The sequence below is a fragment of the Sinohyriopsis cumingii genome, chromosome 13, assembly GCF_028554795.1.
Source record: "Sinohyriopsis cumingii isolate HCF-2022 chromosome 13, ASM2855479v2, whole genome shotgun sequence".
Taxonomy (NCBI): Eukaryota; Metazoa; Mollusca; class Bivalvia; order Unionida; family Unionidae; genus Sinohyriopsis; species Sinohyriopsis cumingii.
Genome location: NC_142973.1, coordinates 49,141,343 through 49,161,279, shown reverse-complemented (window position 1 = coordinate 49,161,279; position 19,937 = coordinate 49,141,343). Strand labels below are relative to the sequence as shown.

Here is a 19,937-nt window from a genome sequence, read left to right as displayed (position 1 = left end):
GAGGAGAGTTATTGTTGAAATTGTTGAAAATTGTGTTATCTTAATATATCTGCAACAATTTCCAATGCAATATTGTGATTTAAAGTACCTATTCAAGCACTGATTTTAAATGAACATTTTTGGCACTAAATTTCCATACATTGCAAAATTAAATGCAGTGACAAACCAATTATGCAAAGCATTGTGACACTTTTCATTTTCTACTGACCCTAAGGTCCTCCTGTAAATATGAATATTCTCTTGTTTGACAAGCTGACCCAAACATCCACATAAATACGACAGATTAAGCATATACTTAGTACCAATGTGTATCTGTACCAGAATAAAGCTACAAGTGTAACTTATTTCATCATTACGGTTATCATCACCAGTTATCATCACAATCATCATCATCATTACCACCATATGACCATTGATACCACCTTCAAAATCATTGATGCCATCATATTATCATCATTATCATCATCATCATCATTTTGTAATAAATTTTAAAATTCTAATAATATCATCACTGAGTTCCACTAAAATCTAAGCAATTCTCAGCCAAACAAGACTCAGATTATGATAAAATCTAAGTAATTTTTAGCTTAACAACACCAATTATGATAAAATTGAAGTAATTATCAGTCTCACAACATCGAGTCTCTTCTAAAATCTATGTAATTCACAGTCTAACAACACTGAATCTGCTAAAATCTAAGCAACTCTCATTTTTACAACACTCTGCTACAATCTAAGTAATTATCATCCTAACAACACAGATTATTCTTTACATAATTGCAATGGCAGTAGCTGGTACAGGAATGTAACATTTCCATTGGTCAGAATGTTACCATGTGATCAAAATGAATTGTGTTCATTTCTGTATGAACTGCAAGGAGAACTACTTTTCCACTTCTATAAATAGAGTCACATGTACAGCATAAGATAAACACCGCCAGTTAAGGCAGACACGAAGTAAGCAATTAAAGGAAAACAACATTTTTACATTTTTTATAAAAATAATTGAATAAATTTGGCTTTCATTGGTTGAAGGACTGGTATTATGATGACCTTATTACGATCAAGCAGGACAATCCCAAGTGCTATATATAGCTACGTAACAGAAAAACCCAAACATTTATTACTACGCTCATTTAAGATTTCTATTTTGTAATGATGCAAACAAAATAACATAACAAATAATTGAAATTTCAATTATAAGAGTTTAACTTTTTTCTGAGTTTATCATGGTATAAACTTTTCAGTTGCCGACTCACACAGCTTACATAATGCCCTTCGGGCGTTATTTGCTGTGTGATTCGGCAACTGACAGTTTATACCATGATAAACTCAGAAAAGTATATATATATATGTGTGTGTGTGTGTGTGTGTGTGTGTATATATATATATGTGTGTGTGTATATATATATATATATATATATATATATATATATATATATATATATATATATATATATATATATATATATATATATATAAGGATGGTGATTAAAAAATTCTAGGTAAATCAAACCTTATTCCTTAAAGAAATATCTGCACAACATTGAACAAGGGCTTCCACAAGATCCAACCTTTTTCGCCTGACAGCAAGATGAAGTGCGGTGTCACCATTCTGAAAAGAAAAAAGCATGACCTTATAAAAACATAAGTCATCTAAAGATGACATATCCCATGGTTTCCTGTTTATGTAAAGACTTCTACTGAAAGTACCCTGACATATCCCATCGTTCCCTGTTTATGTAAAGACTTCTATGTTTCTGTAAAGACTTAATATTGAAAGTACCCTGTGGTTCATGGACCTCTGTTTATGTCAAGACTCCTACTGAATGTACCCTGTGATCCATGGTTCCCTGTTTAATTGTAAAGAGTACTACTGAAAGCACCTGGTGGTTTATGGTCCCCTGTTTATGCCAAGACTCCTATTGAAAGTACTCTGTGGTTCATGGTCCCCTGTTTATGTCAAGACTCCTTATTGAAATACCCTGTGATTGATGGTACCCTGTTTATGTAAAGAGTACTATTGAAAGTACCCTGTGGTTCATGGTCCCCTGTTCATGTAAAGAGTATTATTGAAAGTACCCTGTGGTTCATGGTCCCCTGTTTATGTGAAGACTCCTACTGAATGTACCCTGTGGTTAAGTACTCTCAATTCTTATACTACTTATGCTTAAGTACCAAATAGGCCAGGGGTGCACAACCCCTGGCCTGCGGGCCATATTTTGTTCTGTCTGGCCCTCAGGGAAAATTAAAATAACACAGAAAATCTGGCACGTGAACAGTAATTATATTAAAGAAATTAGAAATCCATTTGGTTACTAAAAATAAAATTATATAAAACCTTCATGTCAATCAGTAGTTCATTACAATATTTATTATCGTTAATTTTATTTACCAAGTAGTTGTTGTATAGAACATGTAGTGTCGTGTTTGCAACCCTTGAATGGTCTTAGAAAATGCAATCTGTCCCTAGACCAACAAAGGTTGTGCACCCCTAATATAGGTTAATGACTCACAATGTATGTTCTACTTATGCAACACTGTGTTTCCATGGTAACATACAAAATATTTATTGTGAAAAGTTCTAAGTATCAAAAGTCACCTGTAAGCAACTTGCTTTACATGATTGTAACATGTTTGGCTAATTATGTACTTTGAATTTTTAATGTTGTGCTCTAGTGAGACAATGTTGATTGACAGACACATTAATATAAGCTACATCCTCCCATATTATTGTGTGGAAAATTCAAAGTATCAAAAGTCCCCTGTAAGCAACTTGCTTGACATGTGTACCAATTTGGGACATGAATGGGGTTTCTACAGTTGCACGTATTGCAAATCTGATTTTTAATATTTTGTTATGTCTGTAGGAGGTTTTCATGTCCAAAAGTAAAAAGTAGTAGAATATATACAGTTTAATGATTTTGATATACAGATCTGAAAAAGTACATCAGCAGGAACATATTGGGGAATTTTTGGGCTGCTAAAAAATGTAAGTTTTTTCATTTTACTGTGAGGACTGTTAATGTGACAGCAGTAATGCTCAATTGACAACAATAATAACACTGCCAAATTCTCATAGTCAAGACTACTGTACTCCAAATAACAGTCATCCATTGATTTACACTTACCACATCCTGAATATTGACTGGTACACCAGCATGAGCAAAAACATACACGTAAACCTGGGGCTGATCTCTCTCTATACTCATATGTAGCAAACTTCCACCAGTCTGCACCAGGAAATCAAAGATGAAAGAAGAAATGAAAATAAAATAAAATAAATAAATAAAGAACATTGCACTAAAATTAGGATGGTTCCAGTTTAAACTTTTGCACAGAATTTTGTTCATTTTTTTGGCAATAAAATCAGAAAAGTTATTAAGTAATCTATGCTGACTATGTGTATGTGTGTGTGTGTGTGTGTGTGTAATTTTGACTTTAATGTAGCTTTAACAATTTTTCAGACATATCGCTATGATGTCTGTAGTGTGGCAGTTTATTGTGATTTCTAGCACTTGGACATCATGCTGCAGACATTTAGCATGATGTCCCAACCAATCACATTATCCTGACACCAGGCTGACCTGCTCTAACACTAACCTCTTAATGCTGAGTGCCTAATGAGACAGCTGTTAGTACCATTTTTAGAAGTCTTTGGTATGACTTGGCCAGGGTTTTAACCCTCGACCTCCCACATCCAGGACAGATGCCCTAACCACAAGGCCACAGGAGCGGTCTGTTGACTATGCAAAAATGCTGTGAAAACTGTTAACTATATTTATATGATGATTTAGATTGGATTAAGAATGGGTGTAATAATCAATTTAATTTTTTTGGGGAATTGTTAATGAGAAACAATAAAATGATCTTATAATTTATTTATTTTGTTACTGAAGCAATACATTTATTGATCCAGCTGTTTCAATGAACTACCTAATGTTTAACATTTTAAGAAGGAATTCAAGTTAAACATTTTTTATCAGAAAACAATTCTGCTCATGTCAACAGTAACAGGGAAGTTGTTGTTGTTGTTGTTGTTCTAGGGTTTAACGCCATTTTTCAGCACAAGATAGGCTATACATGGCAGCCAGTATAACTGGTGGAGGAAGAACCCTGGAAAACCCAGGGAAGAACCACCGACCCATGAGAAGCTACTGACCGGCTTTCCCATGTACCCATGCTAGCCGAGCCTTGGACTCAAACTCACTTAGACATAGGTGTGATTGCAGTGATCCAGAATGGTGAGCGCTTTAGACCACTCCTCCAATCAGGGCCCCCGTAACATGGAAGATATTTATTTTTTATTTTTTTTACAATAGGCTTGTAGATTTGGTATGATTGCTTTCTGTCCAGTGTGAAAATATTCATGGAAAGAAGATGAATAGAGGGATAGAGAGGATAGATTAAAAAATCATGAAATTAAATAAACAGTGTGTGTGTGTGTAGAGGGGGAAAAGGCATCAAATTCAAATGTCAACTATATCCCTCCGATTTTTTGTTTCATTTTTCATGTCATTTTTTAAGTCTCAGACAATAACAGAAGCAGATTTGTTGAATTACAGTTGAATATTTAATTTACAACATACATGTACTATGTAGAATTGATTCTCAATGTACATAATCTGTAAATGGTGAGTTCAAGACTCCAAATCTTGACATTGTTAGATATCTATGGAAATAAAATGGTGAGTTCAAGACTCCAAATCTTGACATTGTTAGATATCTATAGAAATAAAATGGTGAGTTCAAGACTCCAAATCTTGACATTGTTAGATATCTATGGAAATAAAATGGTGAGTTCAAGACTCCAAATCTTGACATTGTTAGATATCTATGGAAATAAAATGGTGAGTTCAAGACTCCAAAAATCTTGACATTGTTAGATATCTATGGAAATAAAATGGTGAGTTCAGTGTTTCCCAAGCTTGACACAATTGTAAGTCTAGGGAAATAAAATGGTGAGTTTAAGGTTCCCCAACCTTGACACTGTTATATGTCTGAGGAAATAATATGGTGAGTTCAAGGCTTCCCAACCATGACACTGTTATATGTCTGGGGAACTAAAATGGTGAGTTCAAGGTTCCCCAACCTTGACATCATTATATGTCTAGGGAAATAAAACTTGAGTTCAAGATTCCCCAATTTTGACATCATTCTATGTCTGGGGAAATAAAATGGTAAGTTCAAGGCTCCAAATTTTGACATCATTATGTCAGGGGAAATAAAGTGCTAAGTTCAGGTCACCCCAACCTTGACACCATTATATGTCTGGAAAAATAAAATGGTGAGTTCAAACTTCCCAAACTTGACACCAATATGTGTCTGGGGAAATAAAATGGTGAGTTCAAGGCTTCCCAACCTTGACAGTGTTATATACCTGGGGAAATAAAATGGTGAGAGTAAACTTCCCATCCTTGACACCATTTTATGTCTGTGGAAATAAAATGGTGAGTCCAACACTTTCCAAACTTGGCACTGTTTAATGTCTGGGTCAACCCAGATGTGATACTACTGAATGTCAGACGCAATAAAATGGTGAATCCAAGGCTCCCCAACCTTAACACCATTATATGTTTTGGGCAATGAAAAAACACCATAAAAGGAGATACCAATTGCATATTTCTTATTATTACATGAATTATAATAGTGGTAAAAATTAATAATAATAATAATAATAATAATAATAATAATAATAATCATCATCATTATCAACATCATTACTAAAAAAGTCTACACTGAATTAAGGATCTATGAATCCATAAATAGTAATTTGTTAGTGTCCTAAACTAGAAATTTGCAAGATGCTATGAAACTATCTTACCTGTTTAGCAGACCAATACAATTTTCTCTCTCTCTCTCTCTCTCTTTTACAATTTTATGACTTATCAATGTGACTGTCAAGTTTCTGAGCTGGTAGCAATCTTACAGGATTACTATCTTAGGCAGAATAATCTCTCATGGAAATTTAGCCTTGTTCTTTTATTCTTATTACTTTTGCATGCATATCATTTTGATTTCCTACTATGTGAGCATTCATTTGGATAATGCAAATTCCTTTTAAAGTACTTTAATTCAGTGATTATCAACTTCAAGATCTTTATCAATATACACAATCAAAATCACTTTTATCAACCCAATTAAACACATGTGCCTCATCAATATTCACCACCACCATCATTACCATCACACCACTACCAACACCATTAATGTCATCAAAGACTACCACCAACATGAGCACCACAATCATCTTTGTCACCAGCATCTTCATAATCATCATCATCTTACCTTTGAGGAATATAATCTTCCATGAGACTGCACAATGGACCTAGCAATATCTGCAGGACGAACTTCTTTCTTATGTGTTGTGCTGACCATTGGCAATGGCTGCAAGAAGGAGAAACAAATATGACCCATACCCGTTAAACATGTGGCAGAAATGACCCAATTACTGATTATTATACCACTTTATTATGTTATTTAAACATCGACTCAACTTGCAAATGATATCATGTACCTTGTACAGTCTTCAAAATTTCACCTGTTTCACTAACGCATTCATAAATATAACTTCATTTATAAAGTCTAACTTTCAAAACTCTCTGAGCTCAACTTTGTTAATTTTTATTTTCTCCAAATCGGAAACATTTCACTTCCTTTTGATTCATAATTCCACATGTTTTGTGTGACATTTTCAGATTGGTTGATGCCGGGTTTGTGTCAAGTCCACTGTTGTTTTCAGGCACAAAAGCTGCACCAGAATTCAGCTTGGAAATTATGCTTGCAAAAGGCAAGTCTCTCATTCCCTAAGTATTCATACCCCTAGGCAACTAAAGAACAGGCTGTTTTCTCTCTTTCCCTTGTTTCAGGCCTTTAGACAAACATGGGGAATTGCTTTGATTTTCTACCATCTAATTAGAAAACAGTCATAACTATTTAGTCAAGTGATATTTAACAATTTTACCGTACATTTCATAAATGCAAAGTACTTTTAAGACTGAGAGAGTTTTTTTTGGAGGGGGGTAAGATATTGCAATAGTTTTATTGATGTGAGATGTTGGATTTGTCTTTTATTTTCTGAGGTTACTGGTACTCAGAATTGTTTTTTTTCTTCACATATATAATATTATAATTTTGATCCTAAAAAAGATTTTAGATATTTTGTATCTGCATTAAATTGAAACCTTTTAAATTAACAGTAAACTATAAACTAGTTGTCTCCATTTGACCCCATTGTTTGGAGGTGCCCAACTCTGTCCAGATCAAAATTTATAATCAACCTTGTGCCTTAAGGAAACAGAACTAAGTATATTCTGTTACATGCTGTTAATTATTACACAAACTGAAAATACTACATACAGTACATTTAGCAACAAAAAGACAAAACTGCAAAGTAAGGTTAGTTTCTTTAATGGCTAGAATAGGGCAGGTTAGGTGAGTGTGAGGCAATGTGTAATGCTTAAAACTAGCCTATGTAAACATGTCTTAATCACCACTCCTGACAAACTTTCAAACATGGCAGCTTTAAATTTCAATATGTAGACAACCATTCCCAGTTTTATCAAATAATGCAGAAATGCTAAAAGTAAAGGATATAGTTTAATGTAAGCTTCGCACTCCAATGTTCTTCTGTTTGCCCGAAAGTAGTTTGGTGGCAAATTATGTATATAAATTCCATTTACCAGTAGAGCATCATGGGTAATTAGTAACATGTCCTACTAAGCAAACTGTACACACGTCAGTTTCCTATCGTGTGTCTGAACTTCAGTTTAACAATTACAAGACAATCCAAAATTACTTTTGTCAAAAACACAATAAAAATCACTTTTATCATAATCAAAATTACTTTTACTGACACAATCAAAAACATTTTATCAACACATTCAAAATCATTTTTATCAATACATTTAAAATCACTTTTATCAACACAACCAAAATCACTTTTATCAACACATTCAAAATCACTTTTATCAATACAACCAAAATAACTTTTATCAACACAACCAAAATCACTTTAATCAACACATTCAAAATCACTTTTATCAACACATTCAAAATCACCTTTATCAACACAACCAAAATCACTTTTATCAACACAACCAAAATCACTTTTATCAGCACAATCAAACTCACTTTTATCAACACTATCAACACATTCAAAATCACTTTTATCAATGCAACCAAAATCACTTTTATCAACACATTCAAAATCACTTTTATCAACACAACCAAAATCACTTTTATCAACACAACCAAAATCACTTTTATGAACACAACCAAAATCACTTTTATCAACACATTCAAAATCACTTTTATCAACACAACCAAAATCACTTTTATCAACACATTCAAAATCACTTTTATCAATGCAACCAAAATCACTTTTATCAACACATTCAAAATCACTTTTATCAACACATTCAAAATCACCTTTATCAACACAACCAAAATCACTTTTATCAACACAACCAAAATCACTTTTATCAGCACAATCAAACTCACTTTTATCAACACTATCAACACATTCAAAATCACTTTTATCAATGCAACCAAAATCACTTTTATCAACACATTCAAAATCACTTTTATCAACACAACCAAAATCACTTTTATCAACACAACCAAAATCACTTTTATCAACACATTCAAAATCACTTTTATCAACACATTCAAAATCACTTTTATCAACACAACCAAAATCACTTTTATCAACACAACCAAAATCATGTTCATCATGAAAACACAATATCCACCACCACTATCATTACCGTCAAACCACTACCAACACCATGAGTATCATCATTATCATGATCATCAAAGACCATCACCACAAGTGTATTTATATTGTTAATTATATTGGTAAATAAGTTAACCAAACCAAAAGACTAGATTTCAACATAATTATTCCAAAATGATTACCAAAAACTGGGCGACAGATTTCAAATTCGAACAATGATTAAGTATTGATGAAGTCTTGACACAGTAATATTTGAAATGTTTTTTATTATTTTATAAATTGTTATTTTGACTGATTATGGACAGAAAATGCAATTTTCCAGTATGTGTTATAACGAGTTATCAATTGTTATCTCGACTTGTGTCAATCTTTGACACAACATAACAAAGGTACACAAAGCCAGAAAAGTCATATTAGGAAGGTGTATTTATGTTACAATATCAGATTGATGAATAAATCAAGCAAACTGAAAGACGAGGGTTATACATGTACCCCATTAATAGACCACAAATCGCGAGATTAATTAATTTGAATAATAACAGAGTCAGACAAAATCAAATTTGAAATGTTTTGTATTTTTATGAGTTACTTGGATAAACTATGGAAATGAAATGCTGTATCTTTAAGTATGTCTTATTGAGTTATCAAACATATGTTGGCAAACTCAACAAGTGTGTTGATGTTTAACAAAGCATAACAAAGGCACACAAAACCTGACAAAATCATAAAATCATAACCAAATGTTTTCTTTATATATATATATATATATTCTGTGAATTATCGACAGAAATGGCTATTTTTCACACAGGCACTCAGTGTCATAAGATGGCAGACAAAATCATGCAACGTCATCACAGAAAGTAATGTTATCATTCCTAACTTGAAAAGTAAACCCCAAAAATGAAACACCTGTATATCTTTGAATAACTAACCAATTAAAAGCATGCAACATGCCAAATGATGCCTATTTATACTAAGGGGACATGTAAATATTGGTATATCAATAAAAGAGTGACTCTGTGTTAGCTTTATCAGATATATTTTACATATCTCTAAATTATATTTCTTTTTTATATTTAACAAGTTTAGATTCCAAAATTCCTAGTGATTCTGCTCGAAAAGGACAAAAAACGAACTTTGTTGTGTATGTGGACTTAGTTGTGCTGTTGGTTCCTTTATTTGTGATAAGTGCAAGTGTTTGATGCATGCAAAGTGTGATGGTTTGACATCTGATGATTTAAAAACTATTTCTGGACAATACCCTTATGAGTGTCATGTGTGCATTCATACAGCCAATAGTGGAGTGTACAACTATGAAAGCTCGATGAACAGTCCAAATACGGTTATTATTGCTATTATTATTATGTTGATTATCAAAAAGCATTTGTCCATATCGACATGACAGAAACTCACTTATTTTATGTTAGTAAATGAAAATAGTACTAAAATGCTTATTATACCAAAACCAATATATGCAAATGTTAAATATTGTGTGAAAACACCAAATAGCTTTGATAGAAATATTTAACTGCCCAACCAAGGTAAGGCAAGGTTGTGTTTTATGACATATTTTATTTTGATTATTTATAAATGATTTAAAGACACATATTTCTGACCAAAATAATGGTGTATCAGCAGAATCTGTGCACAGTATGTACGCTGTATCAATGATATACCACGAAATGTATACATTTTTCATTAAAAGGAAATGAGGCCTGCAAAACAAGTGGTATATTGTGGATACAGCGTACATGCTATGAATATATTTTATTTACATCACATACAAATACACATATTTGCCTTTTGAATGGAGTTTAGACTGACTACAGGCGACTGTGTATTGACCGAGTCCATGAACTCACATCCCAGCCGATTGTGTCCACTACAAAATGTAATGTCCTTTTGTGCCCATTCACAATCACCTCTGTATATTGATAAGCTGATTGTTTACATTTTTGAGTTTCTATTTTTATTCACATTGATTAAATCAATATAAGTCACACTGATGGATGATTACAATGAATGAACATACCACATACTCATTTAGCCTTATGGACAGGTGAGCTAAAAATGTTCTTTCATCCAATTACTTTGTTATATCAAAAACAAACTTTCCACAAAATGTTAGTGTCTTATCGTACTTAAATAAACTTTAACATAGAATCTTAATGTTGATGATCAAACCATTCCCATCAATGCTGAAAAAGTTACACTAAGGTCTCCCATGTTTATATAGGTGAGGGAAAAAAGTTATCATCTCATTTCCATTCTAGAATCCCACATTTAAACTGATCAATTATTGAGATCCATCTGCCTACCACCAGTTGTCAGTCACATGGTACAAATCAAACCATGACATAGACCAACACCCACAGACCAAGCTTAATGCAGGCTATGTGTAATTGACATTAAATAGTCGCACCTTGACAATTAAGTTTCTCTGAGCTTGAGACGGCATGGTAATAAATTAATACACAGAGGCAGGCTATTTCTACATGGCATAAAAAATTCAAGTTGGCTTGACCCTCATTTTTGTTCAAAATTTTTGGGTAAATTTTCCCTGTAAACTCCAAATTATCAAGAGCTGAATATACAAGAATGTACATTGCAACATGATAAAACAGTAACACACAAGAGCTGATCAGCAGAAAATAATTTCACTATTTGTCATGGGGTACCAATTTTCATGAATTTTGTGGTTACTACAAACCATGAACATAATTAGACCCAACAAACCATGATTCCATTGTGGAAATAACAGAACCACTTGCCCAATCCCTGAATTTATATACCACTGCCAAAATTGTTTTTTCTTCAAAAAACCATGAAAATTAATACCCATGAAAATAAATAAATTCACAGTACCCTATGTATGTGAGGTTTATGTTCTCTTTGAGTTGGTGGGTGTGGCATGTGATTTTCAACTGCCGGTTCAGTCAGTCCAGTGCCTGGCTTGTAGTTTCTGTGATGAATGGCATCCAGCAGATTTTTCAGGCGTAACATTCCTTTGTCTTGAGCCTGACTTGTGGCACTGTATTCCTTTGGACAGCGGCTTGGTCCATGACCCTCCATACACCATTGGTCACAATGGGCACCAGCCACCTGAAAGATAGTTTATATGCATACATGAATATCACTCACACCGTATAGCTCTGAAACTCAGAGATGTGGAGGTAAAAAGAGGCTGTGACACATTTGAGTTTTGCAAGAACATATTGACAATATTTGATCTTTTTGGACAGGCAATATTGAAAAAAGGGGTCTTTTGGACAGATAATATTGATAAATAGGGTCTTTATTGACCGGCAATATTGCAGCATATTACCCATAAAATTGTCTTATGGAAGTAACCTCCTCCCCCCTTTTGTGTACCAAAATCCAAAGTATAGGCAGGTGACTGCCTGACAGCTGCATAGGGGTCTATAGAGAAATTCAGGTTGGAAATTTGTCACACAACTTACAGCCTATTGTTACAAGTCTATGCTCTTAAAATAAGTAACAGAAAAGGGTGAAGAAAACAAGCGTTGTAAAATTTAACAAATAATTTATTTTTCTAGAATACAAAGTGAAAAATGAGAAAAAAAGAACTTACAGTATTGTGAATTAATTCCAGGAATAATCTTTGAATTAAAGACACAAGTCCTAGCAAAAAAAAGTCCTGAATAAAACTCAGTTCATGTCCCGAAGAGATCCAAAATTGAAGGTGATAACATGTCTGTTATAGCCTACAAAGTACTGGTGTGTCAACAGTCTCTTGTTGCATCATAGAAATATTATTGCAGGATTGAATTCAGTATAAATTCCAATGAATGTCTTTATCCAAGAATTTTGTCTGAGCACTTTTGTATTTCCAGAGAAAATAATCACTTGAATTCTATAATTTGAAGAAAATAAAATTCAGCCCAAACTGGTCACAACATAATACATGTACAACTTAAAGTGCTAGATGTTAAAGCACGACTGGCAAAATCCTGACAGTCACAAGATTATATAGTTCTCTACTTGACCCCAGGTCACATATTAGCATTTACTAAAAGCAACCATTACCTAATGGAAAATAACCTTCTAGAATGATCAAATAAGCCTTGTTTACTTACAACACAATAGCCGATAAAATTCACTTTGGAATCTCCAAAACCCTGACCCAAATCAGCATGTTTACCTGAATAATAATTTGGTTAATAAACTCATACACATAGAGAATAATGAAGCTATTATTAGTTGTTTACATAAATGAAATTTTAAAAAAATTTTAAAAAAGTCTATCAGGTCAAGCAGAAATTAACTCAATGCTGGACAAGGTCAAGTCCAGCAAACAATGTTACATTACAATAACATGTAATGACATAACAAAATTTAAAACTAACAGACAAACAATTAAAGTATATATACATAACACTATTTTGAAAATATAATGAACATTCTGTCTTTCGTGGAGACTTCCAAATTATTTTTCCATAGTTTCTGTTCTCAGCTCTTAGTTTTCACACTAGGGAAATTAATTTAAATGGATTCTTATTTTAAGAGGAGCTGTATTTGTAATCTGATGAAAATGTACTCAAAGGAGCCATTTTCAGCTCAATAGATACAGTATCAGACTCATAATCCATGGCTCAGAGGTCTGATACCAACCCACTGCCAGCCTTGGATGGCAGCCCGGTTAGTCCTTCGGTAGGGCACTTTGTTCCATTTCATTTTCATGTTATAACCAAATACAGTACAAAGCATTCCATTAATTAAATTAACTGACAACTAACATCTGCTCCAAACATTAGCAACTATAACTGTTTATAACATATACTAAATTGCAAACTGTGATGGCACAGGTCTGTGCCAGTAGATCTGGGTCATTGTTGTTATTGTAACTGTGCTTACGACCTCAAGTGTAGACTCTAATAATGAAGATGTACTGTTTAATCAAAGATCTGGATAAGTGTATTTGCCATTGCATTGATTTCACTGTTGATACAATATCAGCTGACAACCCCATTTGTCTGCCAAATGTTATATAATGGCATGTCAGCTGACAACCCCATTTGTCTGCCAAATGTTATATAATGGCATGTCAGCTGACAACCCCATCTGTCTGCCAAATGTTATATAATGGCATGTCAGCTGACAACCCCACTTGTCTGCCAAATGTTATATAATAGAATCTAGTACCTGGAAGACTCTGTCTATTTGGAAGGATTTCTCTACAAGATAGATGGCAACAGGTTCTTGCTGACATGAAATGGCAAAGTTCAAGGCATCTGTTGAAGGGGAAGACTGCGTTACAAACTGAAAAAAAGATTAAAAATGGAAATTTTGAAATTTAATCTGATAAATTAGCCCCCCAAACTTGTACTGGTACCATGCCATATCAATACAAGTTTGTGGGCTGTTTTATTGGACTAATTCAAATTGATAGCACAGATGTGTACACTGAAAATATAACAGGATAGGATCATGGATGAGATCTGAGAGACTTTTGGGAATGTTACGGTAAAGTAATTATAAATGAGATAAAACTGAACTTAACAGCTCAGTGATGATATCATAAAAACGTAATGACTGTAAGTATATAACAAATTACATGTTATACAGGGCTAAGCAAACTCCGTTGCTGATCTCCACCTCAAGTGTAATTCTTGGTTGGAAAAGTGAAAGTTTTTGGGGGGGTGCATTTGTGCATTTAATAATTTTTTTTGTTGATGTGAAAAAATGACAGCTGCAGATTTCTGATTGTTTACAGTAGCATGTAATATAATATCTAAAATGAAGTTGTTTTCACAATCAAATTAATTGAGTAATGGACAGAACTTTCAGCAGAAGTAAACAGCAGATCAATATTTCTATCTACTGCCACCAGCATTAAAGAAAATACTGGCAAACATATGTAGCGGTGCTGACACTTTCATCCTTTTTTTTTAGCAAATAGATGTTTCCTGACAACATTGCTAACAGATGCTCTTCAGTCCATTTTACCTGGGTGATGGGCAATATGGTAGTTCTACTACATTCAGCCATAAAAATTTGCTATTTTCAGTAAGGCATACTGAGGCAAAATGACTTTATAATACCGACAGAAAGCCGGGTTTGCATTCTTTCAATTTATGTATGTTTTGTCACAGTTTCTTGAGATTCAAAATAATTTATTTCAACTTGCAAACACTATAGATAACTGATAGTAAATCAGTCAGCATACCACCAATATGGCTGCCAATGATGTCATTTGGAATCTATCTATAAAGATCAAAGTGGTCACATGGGTCCACAGAGACAAAGACATTGCTCACTTCAAGGTTTCATACTCTATATTACAATGTAAAAATACATCACTAATTCTGACAAAATGTAGACCCCAACTCATAGCTGTGATAACATGGCTTTACCTGGCAAACCAGACCCCAATTCATGACTGGTAATACAGCTTTACCTGGCAAACCAGACCCCAACTCATGACTGGTAATACAGCTTTACCTGGCAAACCAGACCCCAACTCATGACTGGTAATACAGCTTTACCTGGCAAACCAGACCCCAACTCATGACTGGTAATACAGCTTTACCTGGCAAACCAGACCCCAACTCATGACTGGTAATACAGCTTTACCTGGCAAACCAGACCCCAACTCATGACTGGTAATACAGCTTTACCTGACAAACAATAAACCCCAACTCATGGTTGTGATAACAAAGTTTTACCTGACAAATAGTAGACCCCAAATCATGACTGATATTATACAGCTGTACCTGGCAAACAGTAGACCCCAACTAATGAATGTCATAATACAGCTTTACCTGACAAACAGTAGATCCCAATTCATGACTAATAATACATCTGTACCTGTCAAACTGTAGACCCAAGCTCATGACTGTGATAACACAGCTTCACCTGATAATACAACCATAACAACTTCAAAAACTGTGTAGACTGCAGCAGGAATCAAATAGGTTCATAGATACAGTACATATGGTAGAACCTTTGAAGGCATCAAGGTGATAGGAAATTTATCTGAGAACTTTTTCTACTATGGATCAACAGAAGAATTAATTGTTTAACTTGTATAACTTTTTTAAATTCTTTGCAGCAATCAAAAGTGAAATATATATATTGATTAATATTTACTGAGTAATATGAACTCAGTTCATATGTTGCTAATACAAGATAAGGTTTATAATGTTGAACAATCAGTTTTTGTGATAGTCAAAAAATGTATTGTTTAAAGATATAACTTTACATTCTAGTATGACACATAGATCCTAGATGCAGAAAAAGGAAATTAAACCTTCCCATAAATTCATAAATTTTGTTCCATAAAATGAATGCATCTGAATGCCATGTGTTAATGAAAAATTGGAATTCACAAAAGCAACTTGGATCTAGTGACAAGTGACAGATTTGAAGGACAAGTGATTTTTCAAAGGTCAAATTATATTTAAAAAAAGAATTTGCTAAGTCCTGTCATGCTTCATATAGTTTTCCTTTAAATGATGCTATTTCATAAACTGTAAAAATGTATCATTCCTGTCAATAACAAAGTTACTAAAGCAGTGTTCATTCCAGAAATGGAAAAAGTGGGCCCCCCTGTGGCTCCTTCCAGGTCAAATTGTGGGGTCATGTATAAAAATAAACAAAATGGGGTCACAAATATCTTTACCCATTTCTTATCTATTCAAGAAATTCAAACAGCAATCACAACAATTGGACTTATATATACACAATATGGCTGAATAAATATGTACACAATATGGCTGCAATAAATATAAACTGTATGGCTGAATAAATATACAATCTGTGGCTGAATAAATATACACTATACGGCTGAATAAATATACACTCTGTGGCTGAATAAATGTACACTATATGGCTTCAATAAATATACACTAAATGGCTGAATAAATATATACACTATAGGGCTGAATAAATATACACTATATGGCTGAATAATAACAGTCATAATAATAGTCTCTATTAAATGTATGTGACTTTTATTTTTTGATCATCATCAAACAAGAAAGCTAATGGTAAATTCAAACAATCTCTTTATTTTTCTAACCACCGTTAAAGTTGAAAATGAATGTATCATGAAATTGGTACTCTTTTATGATGCAGTGTCTGTCACTGACAATTTGTAATCAAGGCATCTTGTTAAGAGACTAGCAGGTTACACCATGGTTGACATAAACAGAAACACAATATTTCATATTTGTGACCTTTTCTTTCACTTGGACTTAATTGTTAGAGTGAATGTTTTTCACATTTCACATGTTTACAGTGATCAAAAATAAGTCAGGAAAATGCTATTTGTGTTCAGGGTGCAGTCATTTAAGTTACAAGGAAACTATATATTAGTCGGACTCAGCAATGACTGACTCAAAGTACATCATGCCAGAAAGGTGAATATTGAAGCAATTAGTAAATCATCAGAGGACAGGATCATCATCAGCCGCCCCTGTCAAAAGTCTTCTCTATTATGATTTGAATTCCTCATGTCCAAGAAACCATTCCCCTCTAGAATTTATTTTAGACATTTGAGTCTACAATTTTCCTCCATGTATGCTATTCTGGAAACAAATGCAGCAACGTTTTTGCTTAAGATTATGCCTTCTCAACTTGACATTGTTAGGTATATAATTTGCATTGTTTGTTAGCTTGGTTTTTTATTATTTATAAGTTATGTATAATTGTATTTTTGACCTGACCTTGTCCAAAATCAAGTTCACTGTGTTCCTGACTAGAGGCACTGATGTTGTTTTTATTTTGTAACAAAAAATACATAGTAAATATTTCACTAGGGAGGTGGGTTAAATATTCAGATCATCATCAGTAGGGGTAGACATATTTATTAGGGTATGTTGTCTGGGTCATGGTTATTGGAATTCACCCATGAAAATACCTAGCCTACCTGATGTATACCACATCTTTATTATAAATTTAATAACAGATTCTTCTAGAAATGAACTTTTGCCCTATATCATGACTCTTCCTTTGTGTCTTAATTTTTTTTATACAAACTTGTTTATTTGAGAAATTACTCATAACATCTGAAGCAGAAATCATCTGTATTGTTTTGTTCAGCATTTGATTTGGGTGAATTTATTTATTCAAATTATTTATTCACCGGAAATACAAAGTGCTCTTCAATAATATTTTTGGACAGAAACAATAATTTAGAATTATAATGAATTCTAACAAGGTCATTTTGGACTATATTATTGACATTAATTGGAAGACTGTTTGTACATCATCACACCTCAGGCTACTGGTACATTAGTACATTCAAGACTACAGACACATCAACAACTTCAGTGCTGGATCTTAATTTGAACTTTATTCATTAGGACTCATGAAAGAACTTTTTGGGACTATTTGGGATTTAATTCTTTTTTAAATTTTCACTTTGTATTCTAGTGAAATAAATCATTTGTTAAACTTTACAAAACTTGATGGTTTTTGCTCTTCTATTATTTTTTAAGACCATAAAATCATAATAACATTGTCATGAAATTGCTCAACATATTCATATAACATTTGGATGTGAAATACAAATATTTGAATCTGAGCAAAAAAGTTAATAATGTGTGTAGTATTGCATGTAAATGTTGAAGAAAAGAAACATGCAGACAGACAAATTAAACAGATAGATGGATAGGATTTAGCTACTGACATACAGATGGACAGACATAAAATACTCACCTGTTCATCTATGGCATTGATAAGTTTAAAATCTGTAATAGGACCAATTAATCTCTGGATATTTTGAAGTTCACCAGCCTTTATGAAGTCCCGCAACTAATAAGAATTAAAGAAAACAAGAAAAAAAGAAGAGAAAAAAATGAATTAAATGAGGAACACTCTAACTTGCTGTATCTTTGTATTGGATGAAGTATTCAAGCTACAACGCTTGTTTTTCATCTGTCTCATAGTCACAGAATTACTATTGAAGAGCTTAAATATTCTGATTTCAATGGTATAACTGGCAATATACTGATAGGATAAACTTCCTTATTGATTTGGACACGGGATAAGCTCCTTTTAAATTTAACCCCTAAAGCTACATTTCTTGGTTTTAAAAAAAAGAAAAGATATTTGATAAATTATATAAAATGATCTTATAAAGACTAAAACATATCTTTGTATAAACTGAATATAAAATATGTTGTTTATGTGACACCTGGCCTGGTCAGCCTGATATTAGTCCTGTCAAATCTTTCATTCTGATGTAACAACTGTTATCACTATATGCAATTATCAACATATTAACATGTCTATCATTTTGGAACATTTTATGTCTTGTAGGTTTGATCATTTCACATACTGGTTCGTACATGTTGATTGATAGGTAATATTCATCTTCAGTCTGTGATTTTTATTAGAGATTTGTTACAATATTTTCAATAAATCCAGTCAAGCTTCCAATATGTTAACCCTATTTACCCCTTGGCTGATCGAGCAAATATTTTAGTGCTTTGTCCTAGTGACATCTATTGGATTTCATGAGTTGCCTCCCTTTGTATATAATACTGTCAACTAACCAATAACATGTAACAGCCGTGCATTGTACATTGGCTGAAAATGGTGGAAACAATTGACTTCAAAATGATACTTTGTATGTTTAACATTGAAATTATGACTACCTACCAGAGAGGAGCCATTATAGGTGTATTTGAGTGAAAAAATATTTGTACAAGCACGGACCGGCAGTGGAAAATTGTTCATTTATTAGTCAATTCAAGTTGTGTGCTCTTCTTGTCTCGATCATGTAGAATCAGTGTTCAAATTTGAACAGCTTAACTTTGATTGGATGCGGTGGCTTCCAATGAAATGCATAGACTGGAAGCACATAAATATCTGCTCGATCCGCCAAGGTGTAGATAGGTTAACATTTCGGAACCTTAGCTAGCAAAGAAATAAATCCTCATGCCGTACCAGCTTGTTGTATCGGCGTGAAATATACGAGTGTTTAAAACTGATTCGCTTGCATAAAAAAAAAACAAAAAAAAAACGTTATCGTCGCGTTTTGTGATTTTTTTTATGTTGATTCATGTTTTTTTTTGGGGGGGGGTAGTGATGGATCCACTTAAACGTATTAATTTATAACCTAGATCTAATACGTGTGTATTGGTCTGTGTGAAGTGTGAGGAAATCAATTCCAGCACTCATAAAATTACTGTCAGCGGTTATCTGCTGGTGAATTAGTGTTAGTATTTTATTA

At 33.2% G+C, this 19,937-nt stretch overlaps 1 protein-coding gene across 1 annotated transcript in view; it reads right to left on the bottom strand.

Annotated features, from left to right (window-relative positions):
* LOC149785516 (uncharacterized) overlaps positions 1–19,937 on the bottom strand; it is an 86,564-nt gene that overhangs the window by 48,658 nt on the left and 17,969 nt on the right. Inside the window, exons 3-8 of the mRNA XM_089979318.1 lie at positions 18,419–18,514; positions 13,901–14,017; positions 11,603–11,839; positions 6,289–6,387; positions 3,132–3,233; positions 1,517–1,615 (exon numbers count right to left, since the gene is read on the bottom strand). Coding sequence (XP_089835444.1) covers positions 1,517–1,615; positions 3,132–3,233; positions 6,289–6,387; positions 11,603–11,839; positions 13,901–14,017; positions 18,419–18,514 — 750 coding nt within the window. The remainder of the gene's footprint in view (positions 1–1,516; positions 1,616–3,131; positions 3,234–6,288; positions 6,388–11,602; positions 11,840–13,900; positions 14,018–18,418; positions 18,515–19,937) is intronic.